The sequence below is a fragment of the Sebastes fasciatus genome, chromosome 20 (assembly GCF_043250625.1).
Source record: "Sebastes fasciatus isolate fSebFas1 chromosome 20, fSebFas1.pri, whole genome shotgun sequence".
Taxonomy (NCBI): Eukaryota; Metazoa; Chordata; class Actinopteri; order Perciformes; family Sebastidae; genus Sebastes; species Sebastes fasciatus.
The window spans coordinates 21,789,727-21,811,253 of NC_133814.1; the positions used below are offsets into that span (position 1 = coordinate 21,789,727).

A 21,527-nucleotide genomic window follows, 5' to 3' on the forward strand; every position below is an offset into this window, starting at 1 on the left:
GATAAAAACATGTTGTAAATTTCTATCTTTTGTCAATAAATTTAGACTTTTGGACGCTCTGAAGTTATTGGAAATCACAAGACTGGGAAACAATCCTGCGCAGCCACTACTGGAATCTGATTCTACAAATAGTAGAATACCAATAATATTAGTGTAGCTGGATCTTTATCTGCAACTGTGCTGAAATACTGTGTTTAAAGAGAATGTGGTCTACTAAATAGCAAAAAAATATATCTTTTTAAATAGTTTTATTTACAGACTTTTGTAGAAATCTTCCAGTAAGTGTGTTATTAAGATTTTAGTTATTCACCTGCAAATCTAATTTTGACGACCTCAGAGCAGCATCTTTGGCGCCCACCTAGGGGCCCGGACCCCAGGTTGGGAACCACTGACCAAGAAGTTTTTTTTTTTCTCGTGTACACTGCACTTGCAGGACGTTACATCCCAGTCTTGTTCATCATGAACAATCATCATGCATAAAAGAGAAGCTTGCTTAAAGTTAATCACATAGGGATGTGCGGGACAATTCCTAATTTGGGATTAAATGTAACATGGACATTTTACGTAGTTACACAGCGTCAAGCACGGTGTGTTTCTGGTCAGTTTACCACAATACCAGGAGATGGTCTCTCACTAATTTAAAAAAAAGTTTGGACGTGTTTTTGTGGAGATCTGTGGCAAAGAATGTTTTCATAGTCCGCAAGTAAATTTTTTTAACATACTAGTTTTTCGATTACTGAGCTGTGTGTCTAAGTTACTGAATCCAACCTTATATGTACGGTAGGTCATAGAAGCAAATTTCAAGTGTTCATTTGTAGCAGAGATGTGTATGTTGCTTGTATAAAAACATGATTAGCCAAAACCAAAATGTGTTAGGTTGTGCCCCCGCTCTCCCCTTTATGCAGACTTATTAAAAATGACACATTGAATAATTAAGAAAGAAAGAAAGTAGTCAGCATAACAGCTTTGGCCTCAGATCAATATCATTGATGATACGTGTGCTCACCTCCCTGCAGAGTCCACTCAGTGACTTTATGGCTGAAAGTGCCCAAACCCGCCCCGTTGTAGGCCGCCACCTCGATCTCATAGTTGGTCCAGATGATGAGGTCCTCCAGCAGCAGGTTCGTCACATCAGGGCTGGAGATGTTCTTCATCTGGTAGTCCACAGGCAGCCCCGTCAGACGGTACCTGACACACATATAATTAAAAGCATTATAAACCTGTGTTTGCATGCTGAATTTTACATTTTAGATGGGTCACTGACAAAGAGAGGACAAGCTTTAGCCAGTACACCAGACTCCCTGCTAGGGGGAGACAAAGCACCAGCAAACAAGCAATTAAAAACCACTGACAGCACTGTCTGTTGTCTGGAAAACACCTGCTGTTTCATTTGGATGTAATGAATAAAAAGCCCTGACAGAAAAAACAAACTAATTACATGTTTACAGGATATAAAGTCAGTTTGGCACATTGCTGACTCTGCCTATTAGAGTCGCTAAAGTTTTTTGAAGTCAAACAATTTTTAGTTTTCTCTCAAACTAAATTATTTTTTTAAATGCAGTGGTGTTAAACTGACACTGGAGGGGCTCGTACGTGAAACATACGGCGTGTGACTGAATTCCAGCTCTTACCATAATAAGATAATGTCTTTATATTTGTTCATGCTGAAAGTGGATATACTAAATTGTCAATGTCACAAATTAAAACACCTTCTTCTCCTGCTGTATCTTCCTTCTGAACTCTAGATATTTGCATCCCTGTATTAAGAGCTGTTTTGAGTCTAACAGGACATGACGGTGAACCTCGTGCTGAACTGAATGTTTGAACTTCAAACAGCCTTTGAAATAAAAAGTGAGACATAGATAGGTGAGCAGGGATCTTACCGGATGGTGTAGCCCCTGAGGATGCCGTTCTGGTGGCTTTCCGGCGGAGGCTGCCACTGGATCATGATGGACTGGTTGGTGCGGCCGCTCGCGATGACGTTTTGAGAAGGAGCACTAGGAGGCTCCTCTGGGAGAGAGACACTACAGAACACACACACACATGCAGAGATATGAACAAGAGGGCTGTGAGAAATAGACATTAATGAACATTTTCTTTCTGAAAATCATCATGAACACAGCTTCCAACTCAAATGAAGCTTGTATAAATGAACATCTTAAATGAAGCATATCAATTTTAAAGCTAAACACCAGTTTAATTTCAACTGAAGCACTTAATACAAACCCTCTTTTTCCGTCCCTCAACTGTTTCTTACCACTTTGTTGTCTTTGTTAAAGTGTAACTGCACATTTTAATGTGTTTCTTTAAGCTATAAACTAAATGATATGTCTGAACTGTGATGAAACACATCAATGCTAGTCTATAAAAATCTTCATTTCATGGTTGAAAATGGCTCAACACGCCATCTCCTGTTGTAAATCAGCCCTAATCTTGAAAGGCCAATTCTGAGATAGAGTCGACCGTTTGGGACTAATCTACATCATGACATTTATACAAACTGGAATTACTGCCTCGTGGTTGTATACCTCCGCAAACCAATCAAATGTTGTTAGACATTAGTGTGAAATTGTTATAATTAGCGTATGAATTCTTGAGGTATGGCCAAAAACGGGTTTTGTGAGATCACAGTAACCTTGACCTTTGACCTCCCAAATTCTAAAACAGTTCAGACGTTTGTGCCAAATTTGAAGAAATTGCCTCCAGGCGTTCCTAAGTTATCGCGTGAATGGACTGGACGTACGTGCATGCGTACAGACGTACGTACAACCTGAAAACGTAACGCCTCCGGCCACGGCATATAAAAAGAATGTTATTAATGTTCTTTAATCAGAAGCCCCTCCTCGCGTCTTCTCATAGCGTCTTGGAGGGTCTCAGTCTCAGTTCCTCATCTGTGGTCTGATAAACAGTAAATTGACCAAATTCAGTACTTCGCATCACTATTTTCCAAGCTAGCCGTGTTTGTCGGCGCTGCGTCGAGGCTTTTGTCACACAGAAGTAGGCGTGGTTTCATCTCTCAGCCTCTTGCACACTTTTTAGCATTTTTCAAAATTGCAGTGGGTATTAGGCTCAGAGGGGTGAAGCACATTAAAAACCCTGACCAGTCCTTGTGTGCACAGCGCCCGACCTTAACACCACATCTGAGGAAGACATAGGATGCTTGGGCTACTAAGCTACCTAAACGTTATGTATGGATAAAACACCACGAGTGTCTGGGGAGAAGATACGTATGAGAAATGGGACTGAGATCAGTGGCGGTGACTAAGTAACAAATGGCGTAACAGAGTGTACGGTGCCAGCCCCCCTGCATCACACAGACGGAGCCCCCCGTGGCTCTCCTCTGGCTAGGGAGCTGGCAGCGTGAGGCAGCGTGACAGACTGGTGGAGGGAGGGAGGGATGGAGGGTGAGGGATAGAGGGAGGAATGAGTGCTTGAAGTTGTGCGAGGCCGCGGAAAGGCCAAACCTGATGTCGCCTCAAACCTAAATCCCTCCTGCGGCTTTTCAGAATGTGAGAGCATGCGGGTGTTTGCGAGTGTGAATGTGTGTTTACATGTAGTGGTGCATGTTTGTGTGTGTGTATCCCGCTTTGGTAGGCTTACATGCCTATCCCTCTGACTCTTAACCGAAGGGATCAGTCAAACTGGTTGTCTAGGAAACTGATTTCTTGGGTACAATGCAGTGCTACAACAACAACTTTTCTGACATTTGACAGAGATCTCTCATTGTTTTTGCCAAATAAATGTTACCTTCATACTGTTGTTTGGTGGATTTGAAAAGAAAATAATGCATAAATGCTTCTCTACAATGAAAAAAATATGATTTTACAATAACATGTCCTTAAATAATTGTATGGAAAAGTGTAGCTTGAAGGCTCGCCCTACAAAGGAGACTGTACACTACCATATTATATTTCTCTGTTTGGTATAACCTGGATAAAAGGGACAAAAAACAGTTATGGTGTTGATGTGGAGAGATATAGGATCCGTCTTTAGCTCACCGGTCGGTCTCCTTGCTGAACTGCCCCTTCCCCACATCATTAACGGCACAGAGGCGGAACTGATAGGAGCGCGCCGGGATCAAGCCATTGACCGTCACTGCTATGGACTCTGGCTCGATATTGGCCAGCAGGATGGCCCAGGGAGCGTCTAGAACAAAAGAACACCAAGGTTAACACCTTGTTCCACACGTATCTTGTTCACTGCTATGCTAACCCGTTCACCAATGTAACATTTTTCTAAGGAAGGCGTCTTTAACATTTAGAGCCATTTCACCAATATTCAGAAGGGATTTTACACTATCACGCCTGCAATCATTTTGTCACGGCAGGTCACAATTTAAAATTCAAATTCATTAAATGAAACAAGTCATGCTGAGAAAAAGGAAGCAAGGGCACAACGTGCTGCAGATTTAAGCCCAACGCAGCTCTACAGTGTACGAACTTAAAGGAATACTTCACCCCAAAATGATCATTTGTATATCAGTTACTCACCCCGTGTTACCTTGAGTTCTGAAGTTTTCTTCAAGAATTCAAGGAGGTGAAGTATTCCTTTAAGAAGAACATGCTTGTTGCATGCAGGGCTGCAAAGTGATAGACTGTAATAGTGTAGCTTACACATACAACTTGAGATTAAAAGCAATGATGGACATTTTTAATTAGTCTTATTGATCATGCTTTTTCAAGTTCTTTGCTGCATTTGCTTTGCAGTTAAGCTCTTTGGGAAAAAACATTAATAGAAGGCTGGCTGCATGGAAATATAAAATCTAAACACGCAATATACACGGTCTTTTTCCACTCGTTGATGCAATGTTGATCCCAAGAGTTCCCTCTCCCCCAGAGCTAACTCACTACATACAATTTATAGATGTTAAAGTGAAACTGACACAAAGGCTACAAAGCACAGAGGGGTAGAGAAAGATGCGATAGATTGATGCATGACAGGAAAAGACTGGATATTATGTGACTTACTGTTCTCAGAAACCTCCAGGACGTAGCGTATGAGGGGACTGTTGCCATCAAAAGGCTTGGCCCAGGCCAGGTCGATGGCTCTTTTCTCAGATGTGCTCAGCACGGCCGTAGGGTTCTCTGGGGCATGGGGCAGCTGCCTGTGGGGAACGTCAGGACAACTTCGATAAATAAAACAATCTCTCCTATCACAGCAAATCCTCCGCGGGGACAGAGCGTTACCGAGCATCGCTGTCTTCTCTCGTACAAATCTGAAGTAAAGCTGGATGTTCTATAACGGTTAGACAGGTGATGAAATGTGGCAAGACAAGACAGCAAAGACGGTTCCTTGTCGAGATGGACACACAGGCAAACAAAAGAAGATAGATATCACCAGAGGGAGGGGGGGAGAAATGGATTGAAAGGCATAAGGAGACAGATAGGAAGAAAATGCACAGATAAAGACATGAATAAATGAGGCCAAAGCTGGGGATCATTAATTCAGTCAGCCATGAATTCAGATAAGCTCAGACAGATTGATAGATAAACCTTATAGCAATGAACGAATACGTGCTGTAACTCAGTCAAAAGGCAGCCAGCCAACGAGGCGGCCGATAGGGGGACAAAGAGAGACACAATCAGTCAGTCAGTCCATCACTTTGGCAAACAGAAAGTTAGATGTCTCATTCATATTCAGTTTACCCTCGCTGCAGTGAGTGCCAAAGTACAACAAAAGCAGGAAGTTTTGGAGAAAGAGAAGATTTGAGATGACAAAAACAACACAGAGGTGTTTGTGTGAGTACGAGTGTGTAGTCTCACAGATGGAGGGGGTGGTGGCGGCGGGGGGGGGAGGATCCCCTGGGGCTGAAAGTGTGTCGGGTGAGAATGAGGACAGGCGAGGTGAGGAGGAACAGGCGTCATTTAAGTGGAAATGAGTCAGAGGTGTCAATAAGAACAGGCAGCGTGTCAGTGAAAGGTTGGTGGTGGAAAGCGTGCACATGCCTGGCATTCGCCTGTGTGTGTGAGCGTGCACGTGTGTCTTTGTGTTGGAGAATACCGGAGAAACAGGAGAATGTGAGAGACACAAATGAAAGAAGAATGAAATCAATAAAGGCGACGGTGGTTACCTGACACGGAGGTGGGCGCTGCGGGAGGCGTTGCCGCCAACGGAGGTCACTCTGCACGTGTACGTGCCGATGTCACCTGACCAGGTTTGGGAGATGTGAAGGGTGCCGTCTGCCTCCAGCCGCATGCGGGGGATGGACTGGACGTTGATCGCCGAGCCCTCTTTTTCCCAGACATGCCTGGAATGCAAAGTCACTGGTTAGTTGGCCTGTTGTTGGTTTTGTCATTACATTTTCTCTATGCGATATCCAGAGCATCCAGAACTATTCGCTATGTAGAGATTTAGGTAAACGTGATAATTAGATTTGACATCACTGATTTCTTTAACGCATTAATGCAACTTGTGATTTTTAGGTTGTAGCGGGCTTAGTTTTAAAGCTAGAGTGAAGAAACCGGTGTCATACGAAACTAAAAAAAACTAAGGAATCCATTGGTACCAACGATGCTAGAACATTTTGAACGGATAAAATAAGAGCAATTAATTTGCGATTAATCACGATTAAATATTTTAATCAATTGACAGCCATAGTAAAGATATCGATGAGTGATGTCTACCTGAGCAGAGAATGAAGTCACTCTCCCTCTGTGTGTGTGTTGTAATTGGAACTTCCTCGGCTTTGTTGTCACAGCCGGGTCGGCCGGGCGTGCTTTTAGTGCATGTTTATGCATGTGAGCGTGCCCCCCCTGGCTAACTCACGGCCGCCGTCCTGCACTGCACTCATACGGCAGTTACATTTGATAACGCCCTTCTCGACCAACAGCGTTATCCAAGAATTCCCGGCTCAGCCGTCGCCTTGTTGACAGCCGTGCGGAGGCAATAGATATGCTTTGAATTTCTCATTGAGCACCTTTAACGTCATCATGACCACCATCATCTGCTGCATCTTCATTCCTTCAGTCGATCAGTTTAAACCCACTGACAATGTTTAGTTGCACCAAATAGTCCCTTTTAAAAGGAAAATTGTGGTATTTGTCAACCTGGGTGTTGTTTTTGCTCATTAGTAAAAACACAGTATTACTCGCCACCTCTGAGATTTGGGAAAATGCGTACTCAACAACAACAACGTCAAACAGGGCTAGGAGGGTAAGCCTCCTACGGGTTTCCAAAAAAACTTTAATTAAACATCTCAAAAGCCACACAGAAAGTAATCCGTGTCGAAATTGTTCTCGCCAGAATCTGCAATTCCCAAATCTGAAATGTTATCATGACGAACAGTCACAATGGAGAGAAATAAATCAGAGGTGTGTTACAACTGAATGTGAAATTAATTTTAGAAGAAGCTTAATTGCATACGGAGTCAACAGAGTCGCGGATGGAAGTGAACAAACAAGTATTCTTTGTAGGCGGCACACAATGAGGCAAAACCGCATGAATCACTGAAGGCAAAATTGCCTTTTTGTAACATCGAAATAAAGACCCTCATACTGTATGTTGAAGCACATTCTCAAATTAATCTTTAGTCCCCAATTATATGCATGAGCAAATCCATCAAAAAAGAGTTGCTGCCAGATTTCCAGACCCTGACCTGCATCGCTTAGTTACCACCTGCTGGGATGTGAACTACGATGTACACATGCATGTCAGCTTTAGATGGTAGGTTAACTCTGTCTGACAGTAAAGCAGTGAGTAAACTGAGGTTTGGCTTGTTATTTATTCCACCAGAACCCGAGAAGAATATGCTATTAGCGAGGCATTTCATCTTTCTCCTCTCTGTCTCTTCAAACTTGCCATCAGAGCTGCCCTGCATGCATATCATAGCGTCTGACAGCCGCATATCAAACACCGAATTCACACTCATCAAAACCGCACAGCTCAAATGTGGCGTCAGATGTAGCCTTCTCCTCTGAGTAGAAAGGGACAGGGTGGTCTATTGATCGCTACTGATGTCGACTACAAGCGTGCGGTTCAGTAAATATCTGTCGTTGAGGGCTGTGCGTCGCACTGGTTTGGACTGGAATTGTAAGCTGGAGGTGTGCGGGAACGACGTCTTCTAATGACATACATGCACATCAGTGGTCCACAAACGATTTTTTTTTATGTGTGAAGGTGTTTACTTTTGCACAAATGACAGGTCTAGGTCACACGCTGTGTTTGTTTGCTCTGTCTTTATGTTGCAATGCATGCGTTTATACGTACATGCAGTCAAACGCTCCTGTGAGGAAACTGGAGCACAGCAGCAGCATAGAATAAGATAGGAAGTTAAATAATAAATACCTTGTGCTCAGGGTAGTAAATGACTAATTAAGGTGTTGAGAACAACACAGCAAGTAATAACTAATGATGAAGCATCTTCATTAACAGATCTGTAGGCCGAAATGGCTCAACAGCCGTGCTTTATTAGGTATTCACTTTGACGTGTCGCGGATAACAAATGCATAGAAACGTGAGCAGACTTATCCATACTGTAACTCCCTTTTCACCTGCCTTAGCAAAACATCCCTGAATCTCTTGCAAGTGGTCCAGAATGCAAAGGCCACAAGGCTTTAGAAACAGTTCCTTTAAAAGTTTTCATGTGACATCCATCAAATGTGTCTCCCTATCAAATTGAGAATCCTATTTAAGATTTGTCTGCATGGTCAGGCTCCTGCTGGCTCGTTGGCTGAACCTCGCTCGTGGCACAAAACCAAAAGAAAACTGTGGCTTTGAGGTTGTGGCTCCTTCACTTTGATACTCAATTCTTTTTTTGGACTTTCTGATCCCTGGACATTGTGGACTCCTTTAAAGGATAAGGCTGGCAATATTTGATTTTTTTTCTTATTGTGAAATAATCCCATGAAAAGATCAAAACCAACAAGGATTGTATCCTTCTAACAAGTACTGCCTCTGTAGCCAAAGACTGAGATTCATCTGCGACGTAGAGCTCCAAAAACGATAAAAAACACATAATTGACTACGTTTATATACACACTAATATTCTACTATTACGCCGAATATGAAAACAACATATTTCATTTAGATATTCTGAAATAGGTCTTATTCTGAATGGAGCATTTTCTGATTAAGATGTGTGATAAACTGATATTATTCAGGTTTTAGGAGCATTCTTTGAACATGTATATACAGCACTTTCAGAATATGTGTCTCAATTGGAGTGATGTAAAGCTGCATGTTAACATGAATATTAGTGGAATATTTATTTTCATTAACTATGTAAACAGCCATGTAAAAAAAACATGAAAATAGTCTGCACTATTTACATTTGCTTGAGTAACATTTTTTAAAAACTACAGTGCCCTGCTGTTTTAGTAAATGACTCAGCCATAAATAAAAACATTTCTTATTGAGAGACAGACTATCACATTGTTGGTTTTGGTCATTTTATTTGTTGACAAGAAGATAAATATAGGCCAGCCTTATCCTCTAAAACAGCAGTTCAAGACCGACCAATTTTAACTTCCCTTTGTTTCTTTTTTCACTCTTTCATCGTGTCTGTATTTTTACTCTGCTGCTTTTATGGTGAAGCACTTTATGAAATCTCTCCTGGAAAAGTGCTATATATATAATGTAATATAAATAAGCATACTCAATACTAGGACTGTCAATCGATGAAAATATTTAATCGCGATTAATCGCATGATTGTCCAGGATTTATTGCAAATTAATCACACTTTTTTTATCAGTTCAAAATGTACCTCAAAGGGAGATTTGTCAAGTATTTAATGCTTTTATCAACATGGGAGTGGGCAAATATGCTGCTTCATGCAAATTGTATGTATATATTTATTATTTTAAATCAATTAACAACACAAAACAATCACAAATATTGTCCAGAAACCCTCACAGGTACTGCATTTAGCATAAAAAATATGCTCAAATCATAACATGGCAAACTGCAGCCCAACAGGCAACAACAGCTGTCAGTGTGTCAGTGTGCTGACTTGAGTATGACTTGCCCCAAACTGCATGTGATTATCATAAAGTGGGCATGTCTGTAAAGGGGAGACTCGTGGGTACTCATAGAATCCATTTACATTAACATATCTGGAGGTCAGAGGTCAAGGGACCACTTTGAAAAAGGCCATGCCAGTTTTTCCTCGCCAAAATGTAGCGTAAGTTTGGAGCATTATTTTACCTCTTTCGCAACAAGCTATTATGACATGGTTGGTACCAATGGATTCTTTAGGTTTTTTAGTTTCATATGATGCCACTCTAGCTTTAAAACTGAGCCCGCTACAACCTAAAAATTACAAGTTGCGTTAATGCGTTCACTTTGACAGCTCTAAATGATATTTAGGGCTGTTTATATAATTAAACTTCACTTCCTCAATACATCTCTGTTTGTGCCCTTACTTGACAGTCACACTGGGGTCATGTGTGACTCCACAGGTCATAATGGCTTTAGTTCCTTTGATAACACTCTGGTCCTGTGGGGGGGTGGTGATCCGGGTGAGAGCTGCGGAGACAAAAGGAAGACAGACAGAGAGAGAGAGAGAGAGAGAGGTGAGGAAAGTAAAGGAAGAGAAAACAGCCTACAAAATGTTCTGCCTGAGAAGAACAATACTAGAAAAACAACAACATGACAAACAGATTTCAGAAAAACTCATTTCAGTTGAAATGACATGCTGCTGTTTTGTATTTCCTTTCTTGATGGCTTCTAGCAGAAAACACCTCGATGATGACTCCAAACTTGCACAGAAGGGCGCTTTTGTATCCGAAGGAATTGAATGCAGCGTTATTATTATACGGCACAACCTCGTTTCCCAACCTCGGCTAAACAGACAGAAACACTCCACCACTGTTGAGTTCCTATTTTTGCCACATGGGAATGACTGTGAAGGATTGCTTGGCACTTTTACAACAAACAAATTCAGGTTTCTGTGTTTTTTAAAACAGGATTTGAAAGGCCGAGTCCATTTGACCCCACTCACCCCAGACCACAAGGTCAGCGGACGCCTCGTCGATACCCCTGGAGTTGCTCGCCATGCAAGTGTACGTCCCGGCGTCGGAGATGTGTGAGGGGGAGATGAGCAGGCTGCCCGACTCGAGCAGGGTGAACCTGGGCAGCTGGACCGAACCGCTGGCCAACACACTCTCACCTTAAGAATTTGAAGAGGTAGAGATGAGAAAGAACAGAGAGGGGAAAGGTAGATTGAATGGAAGGAGAGAAAAAAAGAGGCATTCAGGACCAGAATAGGCGAGGGAAGGGGATTGTGAGGAAAAACAAGGACATTGTTTCCCTGATCTGCTCTTGGGATCCAATCAGGCTTTATTTGTTAAGCCATGGCAAACTATGCTCCCACGCGTAATAGATAACGGACATCATAATCCCCAGGTGTGTGTGTTTGTGTGTGTGGTAGCATTTCATTTTACAGGTCCGCAAAATTCATGGTAATTAGGTGATAATTAGCAGGTAACCTATTTGAAATTTCTTCGGAATTACTGCCAAATTACCCCAATATTTACCTCAAAATATATCAAAAATTACTTTATTATAAACATTATTTAATAATTATATTCTGCTGTTTCCCAATAGCTGGTAATTTATTTAATACATTTCCAGGAAAAGAATCCAAAGTTAATTGATAGGCTTTATTTCCATGTCTGCTGATAAATAGATAATAATTAGCTATTTGAAATTTCTTTAAAAACTCCCTGAATCATTACATCAACTACCAGTTTGTGTAGACAATAAGTCACACAATAGCGAGATTTGTGCCTGATCAGAAGTGTCTTCTATTAGTTTTGGTTTTCCACCTCCGATGAAGAGCAACACACAGCCACTACTCAATCTTAAAGGTCACATATTATGCTCATTTCCAGGTTCATAGATGTATTTTAATGTTGCACTAGAACATGTTTACATGCTGCAATGTTCAAAAAACCCTTTATTCTTCTCATACTGCAGCCTGAGTCTGCCTGCCTCAGAGCCTAATTCAGCCTCTGTCTGAAAACCACTGATTCACAGCCTGTCTCCTCCCACTCTGCTCTGATTGGTCAGCGTTTTCTGTCAATCTCAACAACAACAGCGTCACCCTCCCCCTCCCTCCCGGAGCAGCTCTGGAGAGAGAGACGAGTGGAGAGATAGCAGCTAGAATAGAGTTTATAAACCACTTTAAAGTTTATAAACCAGAAACTTCACCCAGCGCACGTTACCGGAGGAATCTGATCAGAAATCGGCGACACATGATGAACATCTGCGGTCCAGATTCCAGGTTTTCCTGACGGTTTCTCTCAGGTAAATAATGCTATTTATAGCTCTGTTAGTTAGCTCAGTGTTTACCTCATGCATCAACTCTGTAAACCGTAAACATACACTCTGTTTTACGTCTGTCTTTACAGATCCATCTGTGAGAAATGACCGACAGAATCATCCCAGAGGAGAGCAGACAGCTGTGGGCAGATGGCTCTGTTTACATGGAGATACAAAGCTAACCCGTTAGCATGTAGCTACATGCTAACGGGTTAGCTACATGCTACCGCTATGACACGGTGTGTAAACACAGCGACCATCAGGGTGGAAAATAGAAGATGTGAAACAGTAGTCAGTTCATTATTTCTGCTAAAAGATAAATGTATGGAAGATCAGAGTAATGGTATATTATTTACAGTAGTAGCTGTCTCTGTGTTACCATGACTACAGACCACCGGAGCTTAGCTTACCATAGTTTACCAGAGCTGAAGACTTTCTCCTGTACCATGTTAACATAACTAACTAACAGGTGAGATGATTACAAATGCTGTGAATAATTAATATTGTCATCTGTCAACTCAAATAAAGTTTGACTGTGAAACAGAAATGTGTTGTGTTGCTTACAAGTCACTATTTACTACCTGTAATCTGCTACATGCATGACATCAAATATATATAATATATAAATATCACCTGTTTAAACAGTGTAATTACATAAAGCCTTTGTGAAAGAACATGTTATATTTAGATGATGGGAGTACATGAAGCCTGTTCTGCTGGTTCTTGCAGACTTTGCTCAAGTTAGGTTGAGGAGGAGAGACAGTGACGCGCTGTGGGGCGGGGTCAGCTACTGAAGGTTCTCTCTGGTTCGACCAGGAAACCCTTACATGGCTTGCATTTCTCTAATGACGTCAGAAGAGAAGGAAAAAAAGCGATTTTTTTTTCTGCACCCATTTCCGGACAAACGGAGGAGGAGAAAAAGAGAGAGGATGGTCTTTTATGATACTATGGTGGCCTGTAGACACACTGGGGACAGATATTGATGTTTAAAAGACATGGAAAAGTGCATTTTGCATAATAGGTGACCTTTAAGGGCCCTATTTTAACCATTATATGCTATTCTAGCATATAATTATTAAATAATGTTTATAATAAAGTACTTTTCGATTAATTTTGATTAAATATTGGGGTAATTTGGCAGTAATTCTAAAGAAATTTCAAGTTTACTTGCTAATTTTCACCAAATTACCATGAAATTTGCGGACCTGTAAAATGAATTGTTACCGCGTGTGTGTGTGTGTGTGTGTGCATGTTTGTAACAGAGACCTTTTTGCCAGGTGATAGCCGGTCTCGGCGCTCCAGAGGTCTCGCAGTGCAGGATGACTGAATTGCTGTCGATCACAGTGCTGTCTGAGGGTCCGGCTGTGATATTCGGGGCAATGCCTGAGGGGAGACAAACACACACACACGCAGAATAAAGAGAGAGCTCAGTGCAGCAGAGAGAGGAAGGTAAGAGGGTTATAGAGGTGAGAGAATAAACGTCTATGGCAAAACCCCTCTTCAAACGCATTTCCTATAAGCGCCAGCCTGCTGCATCTCGATGCTTTGTCCCACTAATTCTTCACGGATTGACACAGCCTTCACACCTCGGTGCCACAACTGTCTGCTGCCGGCCTATTTTTTTTTTGCACCCACAGAGATATATAGGAAGGGAAAATGAAGCATAGACAGAGAAGGCAATATGTAGATAACTAAAATCCCCATTTGTGACATGCAATAAATCAAAGCTTTTATAGGATGACAGAAAACTGTATCGCTCCCAAGAGAGGAAGAGGGAGTTTGTCAGAGGAGCGGTGTTGATCTCAGGGCACGGGGAGAAGAACAGAGGCAGAAGTGGGGACATGAATGTGTAAAGGAAAAGGGAGATGATAAGAGGAGATCTGGAGGAATGGGAGAGAAGAAGAGGAGACAGTGTCAGTGAGAGAGACAGGGTTGGAAGGGTTTTGAGTTAGCGAGACAGAATATCATGAATTCTGATAATGTGGTGGTGCGTGGAGTGAAAGCAGCAGGAACTGAGACAAAGTGAAGGAAATTAATGTCAGAAACTTGCCAAACAGATGCAGAGTGAAAAAAAAATTGCAGTCATTTTTAAATTCCAGCGGTGGCATGAGCTCAGAAAAAAACACATCGACAAATTAATTCAGGTGACAAATAGGAGCCTTTTTTATAGTAATGTAAACTTAATAGTGTCGGCCTTGTTGTCAGTTCATTTGAGAAAGTCCACAGATTTAAAACACAGTTTGTAACTGCTGAGAGTATGCAAATACATACATTACACTATGATGGAAGTTTGTTCCTGCACAATAACACATTTCTCCTCAATCAATTAGTGCTGTTTGATCTTTACCAATTGGAGTCTCCCAGCTCTTGAAATGTTGTCACCAGACTACAACACCTCTATCACATTCTTATAACACTACTGCATTTCTATCACCTTCCTGTCATCCTTGAAATATATATATCGTTAGTGAGTGAGTAGTGAAGCAAGAGAGAGAGAGCGGCGGTGACGGGAGCGAGTGACGTTATCGACTCCGGCCCAAGCAGGAAAAGTTAACAGAGTTTGGTTTGTCCGTTCTGGGCTACTGTAAAAACATTGCGGAGCCCAAGAAGAGGACCTATGTAGATATAAACGGCTCATTCTAAGGTAACGAAAACACAACAATTCTTAGTTTCAGGTGATTATACTCTAAAGAAAACATACTTGTCAATATTATATTCCATTTCTGCCAATAGATCCCCCTAATTGTTACACACTGGCCCTTTAAGGGTCTACAGCCATGCTAGCGGCTCTGTGAGGCTGTACATACTTTGCATGCTCGCAATGACAATGTTAGCATTGAAGCTTTTGTAGGTATTTGGTGTAACCCGGTATTTGGTAGGCTACAACCTCTGGGGACCATGAATGACTGTACACAATTTTATGGCAATCCATCTGATAGTGGTCAAGATATTTCAGTCTAGAACAAATGGGTGAACCAACTGACCGACACTGGCATCGCCTAGCGTGGCTGAAAACTAATACTACGCTTGACCTCTTTGGGGGGAAAAAAGTTCAGATTTTTCTGAATTCTGATGAATAATTATATTTTTTGTAATCTTCTATCAAGTAAGTAGTCGAAGAAGATGAAATTGCGAGAGTCAGAACTGCATTTAAAGCACTAAATTGCTCCTCCTCTTCTCCGTACTTACAAGTTGGAATTGCTTTCCATTTTTGTGAAGCAATTACAACTGCTCTTTTTTTTTTCTGAGTTTGACGAGGGGGCTTCAGAGAGCTGTGTGACAATATAACACTATTCTGTGAAAAAAGAGGTTCATTCTGAGTTTTACCAAAACACGTAGTATTTTAAGAGCTGTAATTAAATGTGTAATTTCATGAAGAGCTGCTTGAGCACTCACTTGTAACAGCCAGGTATGTGTTGGTCTGAACTTCTCCTGCCAGGTTTCTGGCAAAGCACTGGAACATGCCGGTGTCGTCGGGAAGGAGGCCGTTGACCTGGAGGCTGCCTCCCACCAGCACCCTGTACCTGGGCATCTTCACTGGGTTGATGGGCAAAGCATCCTTGTACCACACGATGTCTGGCTGGGGCACTCCTGCACAGGGTGAACGAGAGTCGGGTTTACGGACAATAAGTCATGCTTCCTGTTTTCATTCGTATAAAATGACATTATTCATACACACTGCTCACCTCGCGCCTGACAGGGAATGTCCACCACCTTCTCCATCTCGGCTGTGATGTGTTTCTCTGGCTCCTTAATAAACTGCGGTGGTTCTGAGTGACAGAGTGAGAAGCAAAGACAGGATGACAAATTGATAAAAATAAGGCGCGATATTGCAAACCTGCAGCTGTAATCATCACAGCTCACAAACTACCTTACTTAGATCTTAAAAAGATAACTGACTGTGCCTGTAACTGATGACACGAGAGGATAAGAATATAAGAAATATGTATAAGAAATCAGTAATTGGTCTATCATAATGGTTTCATAAATGTATCTTTCTAACTCATGCGGAGAGGAAAGGCTCAGTTAGCTGCATCGAGGCAAAAGTTCAGCACACCTTGTCCTTTGAATCACATTACAACCTTGAAAACATCAAAGTGTTTGAGTGGGATGGAATGAAAGTGACTGAAGCAATGCTATTAAACAGTTTCTTGAGGCCAACCATTAGCTTTCTCCCTTTTAAATCAATAACCATCCCTCCCTCACTGCCTCATGACTTCACAGCTGCCAGATTCATACAGTGAGAGCAGTCATATTTATATCAATTTCATACCAGCTCTTTTGTTTGAACTTGCAAACCTTAATGCTACGTTTACTCCCACACATTTATTTTTTTCCGTTCGGGGTGTCATACTTATATGAAAGCACATACAGGCAATTATGCATTATGACTAATCACATCATTGTGCACAATGGAAAGGTCTGAAAATATATCAAATTATGGTGAACCTTAAGGACAAAAAGCAGAGCGTGAAAACACAAACACTAAGGAAATGTGCTCCAAATCATGATACTGAAAATATTGAAATGGATGCTATGCAAAAGGCAAAAGCGTTGACATTGAGATAAGCGCTGCAGATATCGAAATGCATCCTATAACTAAAGGCAAAAGCACAAACACTGAGATAAGTGCTGCTAATGTCAAAACAGCAACCAAACAACGGGGTAAAGGAATGAACCTATTTTGACTGAACAGCAGCAACGATACTTCCCATCAAGGCTCATTTGGATGTGGATTTGGAGCACATTTCCTTAATGTTTGTGCTTTCACTCTTCTATCTGTTTTTGTCCTCAGGGTCCACTGTAAAAATAGTACTTGCAATGCAGCGTCTAATTAAACCTGCATGGACTTGGTGATAGGTAGACAATCACTTGAATGTCTGTGAATGGTGTTTTCACTGTTCTAAATACTAAAGAACCAACATGGTAACAAGAGTAATGGGGAGATATTGTCACCTGCAAATGTGCATGTTTAGTTTAGCAAGTTTTACAGATGTCACTCGTTTCATTTGACCGGATTGCCGCCACGTTACCACAGCGTTGTTGCGGCAGTTAGGCTGCGTTCACACTAGATCAGGTGTTGCGGTGATTCGCGGCAGGGTTGTGCAGCGGTGGGAAAGTCACTTTAGTGGCCCATTAACGTCTTTTGTTCCCTCACAGATGGGCTGTACAGCTCTGGATCGCCAGTTACGTGATTAGCCACCGCAGCTTGACGTTGGGTTGCATTTAGTTTATTCTGTTTCTATTTTCCCGCTGCAGGCCCCTACTTTGTTTTCGGGCACCCCCTGCATTTTGGAAACGTATCTTCGCATTTACTACACAACTAATAAGCTACTGTATACTGACTACTGTACATCAACGCACTGCATATTGTTAACTGGGAATGTTTTCATGTACTGTAAAACAGGACAGGAATTACATCACTTGACGTTGCCTGGAATGCATGGCTCCACAAACCAGACAGAATAGCGACCACACGTAAACAACTTTTTCTTCAGCGAGAGCATATTTTATCCCAGCATTCTTACCTAGTACATGCAGATAAGCCCCGGCACTGACGGAGGGCACACTGCTGCTGCGGAGAATGGCCTCACACTCGTAGAAGCCGGCGTCGCTCACCACGGGAGTGATGATGGTCAGCCTGCGGTTGAAGTCGCTCAAACCGCTGGTCACCAACACACCGTTCTTACGCCACGAGAGGCTCAGCCTGATGAGAGGCCTACAGAGAGAAAAGCAGAGGTTCAGATGCGTTCTAATCTCACTGTCTCACTGAGAATTTGTATTTTTTTGTTGCTTGATGATAAATGATTCTGGTTCTGCTACACTGGTCCAACGGGACACATATCCATCAATCTGTTTAATCTGCTGGAGCATCGGGTATTGAAATCTAAAAAATATCTGTTTATGGGCTGAGATGATGCCAACTGTTTTCAATTCAAACTGACTATTTCATGAATCAAGGGATGTCATTAGTGGAGTAGTCTGCTTTGATACTGCATATTTCAAGATACAAGAACACTGGTGTCTACAAAAACTTGCAAAACAGGAGAAACTATGTTGGAATCAACTACAATTATCATTCATTCAACGCACATCAAATATTTAACTTATTGTACAAAAAAAAATTCTAACATAGAATTAGACCAAACATTACTTAAGATGGGTTTGTGCAGTGTATGTATGAATTACAAACTATTATCAGCATTTGACTGTCTAACTTAAACCAATTTGGAACCCACACCTCAAGTGTATGCACAGTGGGTTAAAGGGTCATATGCAGTATATAATGTATATATTACACAGCTTTGTTGAATACTTGATTGTGATTGGTTAATCACGGCGTTCTATGGTCTGTTATTTCTTTATAGCAGACTGTTGCGATTTGATTGGAACAACCAATCACAGCCAGCAGATGTTTCTCTGTCCCACAGGCTGTTTTACTTGCTTCACCCTTTCCGTCCGAGGACGTCACAACATCCGGTTGAGCGGGACTAAGTGAGCCAAACAGAGACAGACAAATCGAGCAGTAAAGCTACTGTGAGGGATTTACGGTGCTGGAAACTCACTAATCTTTGACTTTATTTAGTTTAGTCAGTGAGGCTTAATTCTAAACTACCGCAACTTCATCATCATCGCAGCGTTCAGGTTTTGGTTGCTTAATAACGGCAGGCGAGACAGGAGCGCAACCTCCCAAGCACCTTGGATAAAAGGATGAAAGCGGCAGGGCGTTATTAGATGTGAACGACCCCCTAAATTAATACACAGCAATGGTGCTAACAACAATAATTTTTTTTTTTTTTTTAAATCTCTTTCCAGAACCAGTGTTCCTGTTGCTATTGATAATGGAACTTCGTTCTCCTGTTGTGAATTGTCCTCAATGATCTGGGTGAACTGACACTTTAACAACAGTAACAGTAACTACAGTATGACCCTGCAGCGCCAGCATGTTTACCTGGCATTGGCTATACACTCCACGGTGACCTCTGAGGTGCCTGTAACCACGCTCGTGTTCTTGGGAGGGATGATGATGGTGGGGGCGATGGGATCTGCTGGACCTCCCACATCTAGACAGACAGACAAAGAGGTCGCCACACACACATACCAACAAAACACACACACAGGGAGAGGTTAAGCAGAGAGCAATGATCTTGATAGATAAATTCAATATATTACAGAGACAGGTGTACAGGTGGACGGTGGCGACCTATACATTTCATTTCCAACCCAGTGCTCTCTGTGTGGGTGTTCGTCAACGTGACATATTGAAACTGACCAGTGAACACAGTGTTTCTGAATTCTGACAGAGAGAAGGACCGAATAGGACGAGACAGTGCACTGACTGTGTATAATAAGATGTCTGCTGGAGAACCAGAAACGGGGCTAGAAAAAATACCGCCTGACAAACACAAAGCTGAAGGGGTGAATAGGCTGCTGTGTGTGCATGTATTTTCATATGTGTATAAAAACTCTGCATGTGCAAACTAGCTGTTGTCTGTGTGTGTTTGTGTTGTGAGCGTCAGAGACAGACAGCCCATGGCAGTGAGAGCACAGTGCGTGCGTGTGCTGCTTGAGATGTGTCATGTCTGTGATAAACTCGCACTGATCCGTCAATCCCATCATGCCCTGGGAGTGTGCTTGTGGCTGCACATGTCAACTGTAGCTACAGGGGCTGTCATGATTCAATCTTACCAATCTTGGGTCATTTGATGCTGTATACAGGCCATGTGTGCACCCCCGTCACACACACACCTTAAAGGGTAACTTAAGTATTTTTGAACCTGGACCCTATTTTCCCATGTCTTTGTGTCTAACTGAATTACAGGGACAAAAATTTCTGAAATTGGTCCAGTATTGAGGGAGAGTGCTGCACATGGCAGCTGCTCACAGGCTGTAACATGGTGCTATTGGGGCAAGCTGACACCTACGTTTGCATCCACTAAAAGTGCTTGTGTTTCATTCCAATCCATCCATCATACATCCATGGTGGAAATGCGAGTGTTATCTATAAGATTTTCAATGTCATGGCTGAATATTTAGCTGATTTCGCAGCCCTGTCTCCTAATAATTACATTCCTATGCAACAAAATTGCATGCTCAATCACGTTTTGAAGGAAACACATTTTATTCAGATTAGGTTTGTCTTTTACCTTTCCTTTGTAAGTCTGCAGACGGCCGCAGCGAGTGACGTAGTAAAATGAGTGTATCGAGCGATTGTGAATGAAAATACGTTGAATAAAAACATAATTGAAAAATAAAGGGTATAACAAGCGATAAAGTCCACTACTAACGGACTAATTTCTTGCATCTTTGTTTTGTTTTTAACAAATTTTGAGTCAAACCATGATGTTTTTTTACTAAACCTAACTAAGTAGTTTTGTTGCATTTTCATTTCGTTTTGTTTCCATTTACAATGTTAATAACGTGTTTAAAACTTTTTGAAAACTGCGACCGTAATCCGGGAGAAAATGTGGACGAGGTCTTTGAATTCGATGGCCGTCCGTATTTATTTGAGCCGGAGTATACGTGTATTCAGATTTCGAGACTTATCCTTGAGCGAGACTTTGACACAATAACAAACAGATTGGATCGAGCGAAAGGTTAAGCATAGGCATAAGATTAGGCATAATGTTGTCAGACACTCCTAATAACAATCAGAGGCTGTCAGGGGCAAAAACAAGCACTTTTAGTGGACGTAACATTGGCGCTCACCGCCCTCGCAACTTGTTTCACGGCTGCCGTCTACAGCGTTCTCCCTCGATACTGGACCAATTTAAAAAATTGTTGTCCCCATTAGTCACTTAGACACAAAAACATGTGAAAATAGGGTTGAAAACTGGCGAAGTCAACCTTTAAATAACAGCAATGTTTGACTGCTAGTCACCAGGAAAACACTGCTGCATATTTCAATTGGACAAACCAAAGTTCTTAAAATGTACTTAAAGGAATAGCTCAATATTCGTCTTGCTGAAGTCAAAATCCAGTTTTTAAACTTCATCCCGAGTCTGAATACTGTAAGGTGAGCAACACTAGTCCCCACAGAGTTCTCCTTGACCTTTGCCCTCGCCGAGTCTTATGCAGTCGGAGCCGGGAGGAGCTCATGGGAAATGCATCATCATCAGAGGCGTCGCTGCAGGAACAGCTGCTGTAGCAGATACTGACAGATACGCGTGCACATACAGTAAAACGCAAACACACACACCTCTCAGTGTTGGCTCCACCAGCAGCCTGTACATCAATGTGTGGGTTGTGTGTGCATATGTGGAGCATG

At 42.0% G+C, this 21,527-nt stretch overlaps 1 protein-coding gene across 7 annotated transcripts in view; it reads right to left on the reverse strand.

The window, feature by feature from the left end:
* Positions 1–21,527, reverse strand: part of sdk2b (sidekick cell adhesion molecule 2b) — a 334,097-nt gene that overhangs the window by 50,210 nt on the left and 262,360 nt on the right. For all 7 annotated transcript variants that reach the window (XM_074619353.1, XM_074619350.1, XM_074619349.1 and 4 more), the window contains exons 6-17: positions 19,212–19,323; positions 17,788–17,978; positions 15,946–16,029; positions 15,656–15,850; positions 13,526–13,642; positions 10,938–11,105; positions 10,360–10,462; positions 6,071–6,247; positions 4,968–5,104; positions 3,999–4,146; positions 1,884–2,024; positions 1,007–1,188 (exon numbers count right to left, since the gene is read on the reverse strand). In XM_074619353.1, coding sequence (XP_074475454.1) covers positions 1,007–1,188; positions 1,884–2,024; positions 3,999–4,146; positions 4,968–5,104; positions 6,071–6,247; positions 10,360–10,462; positions 10,938–11,105; positions 13,526–13,642; positions 15,656–15,850; positions 15,946–16,029; positions 17,788–17,978; positions 19,212–19,323 — 1,755 coding nt within the window. The remainder of the gene's footprint in view (positions 1–1,006; positions 1,189–1,883; positions 2,025–3,998; positions 4,147–4,967; positions 5,105–6,070; positions 6,248–10,359; positions 10,463–10,937; positions 11,106–13,525; positions 13,643–15,655; positions 15,851–15,945; positions 16,030–17,787; positions 17,979–19,211; positions 19,324–21,527) is intronic.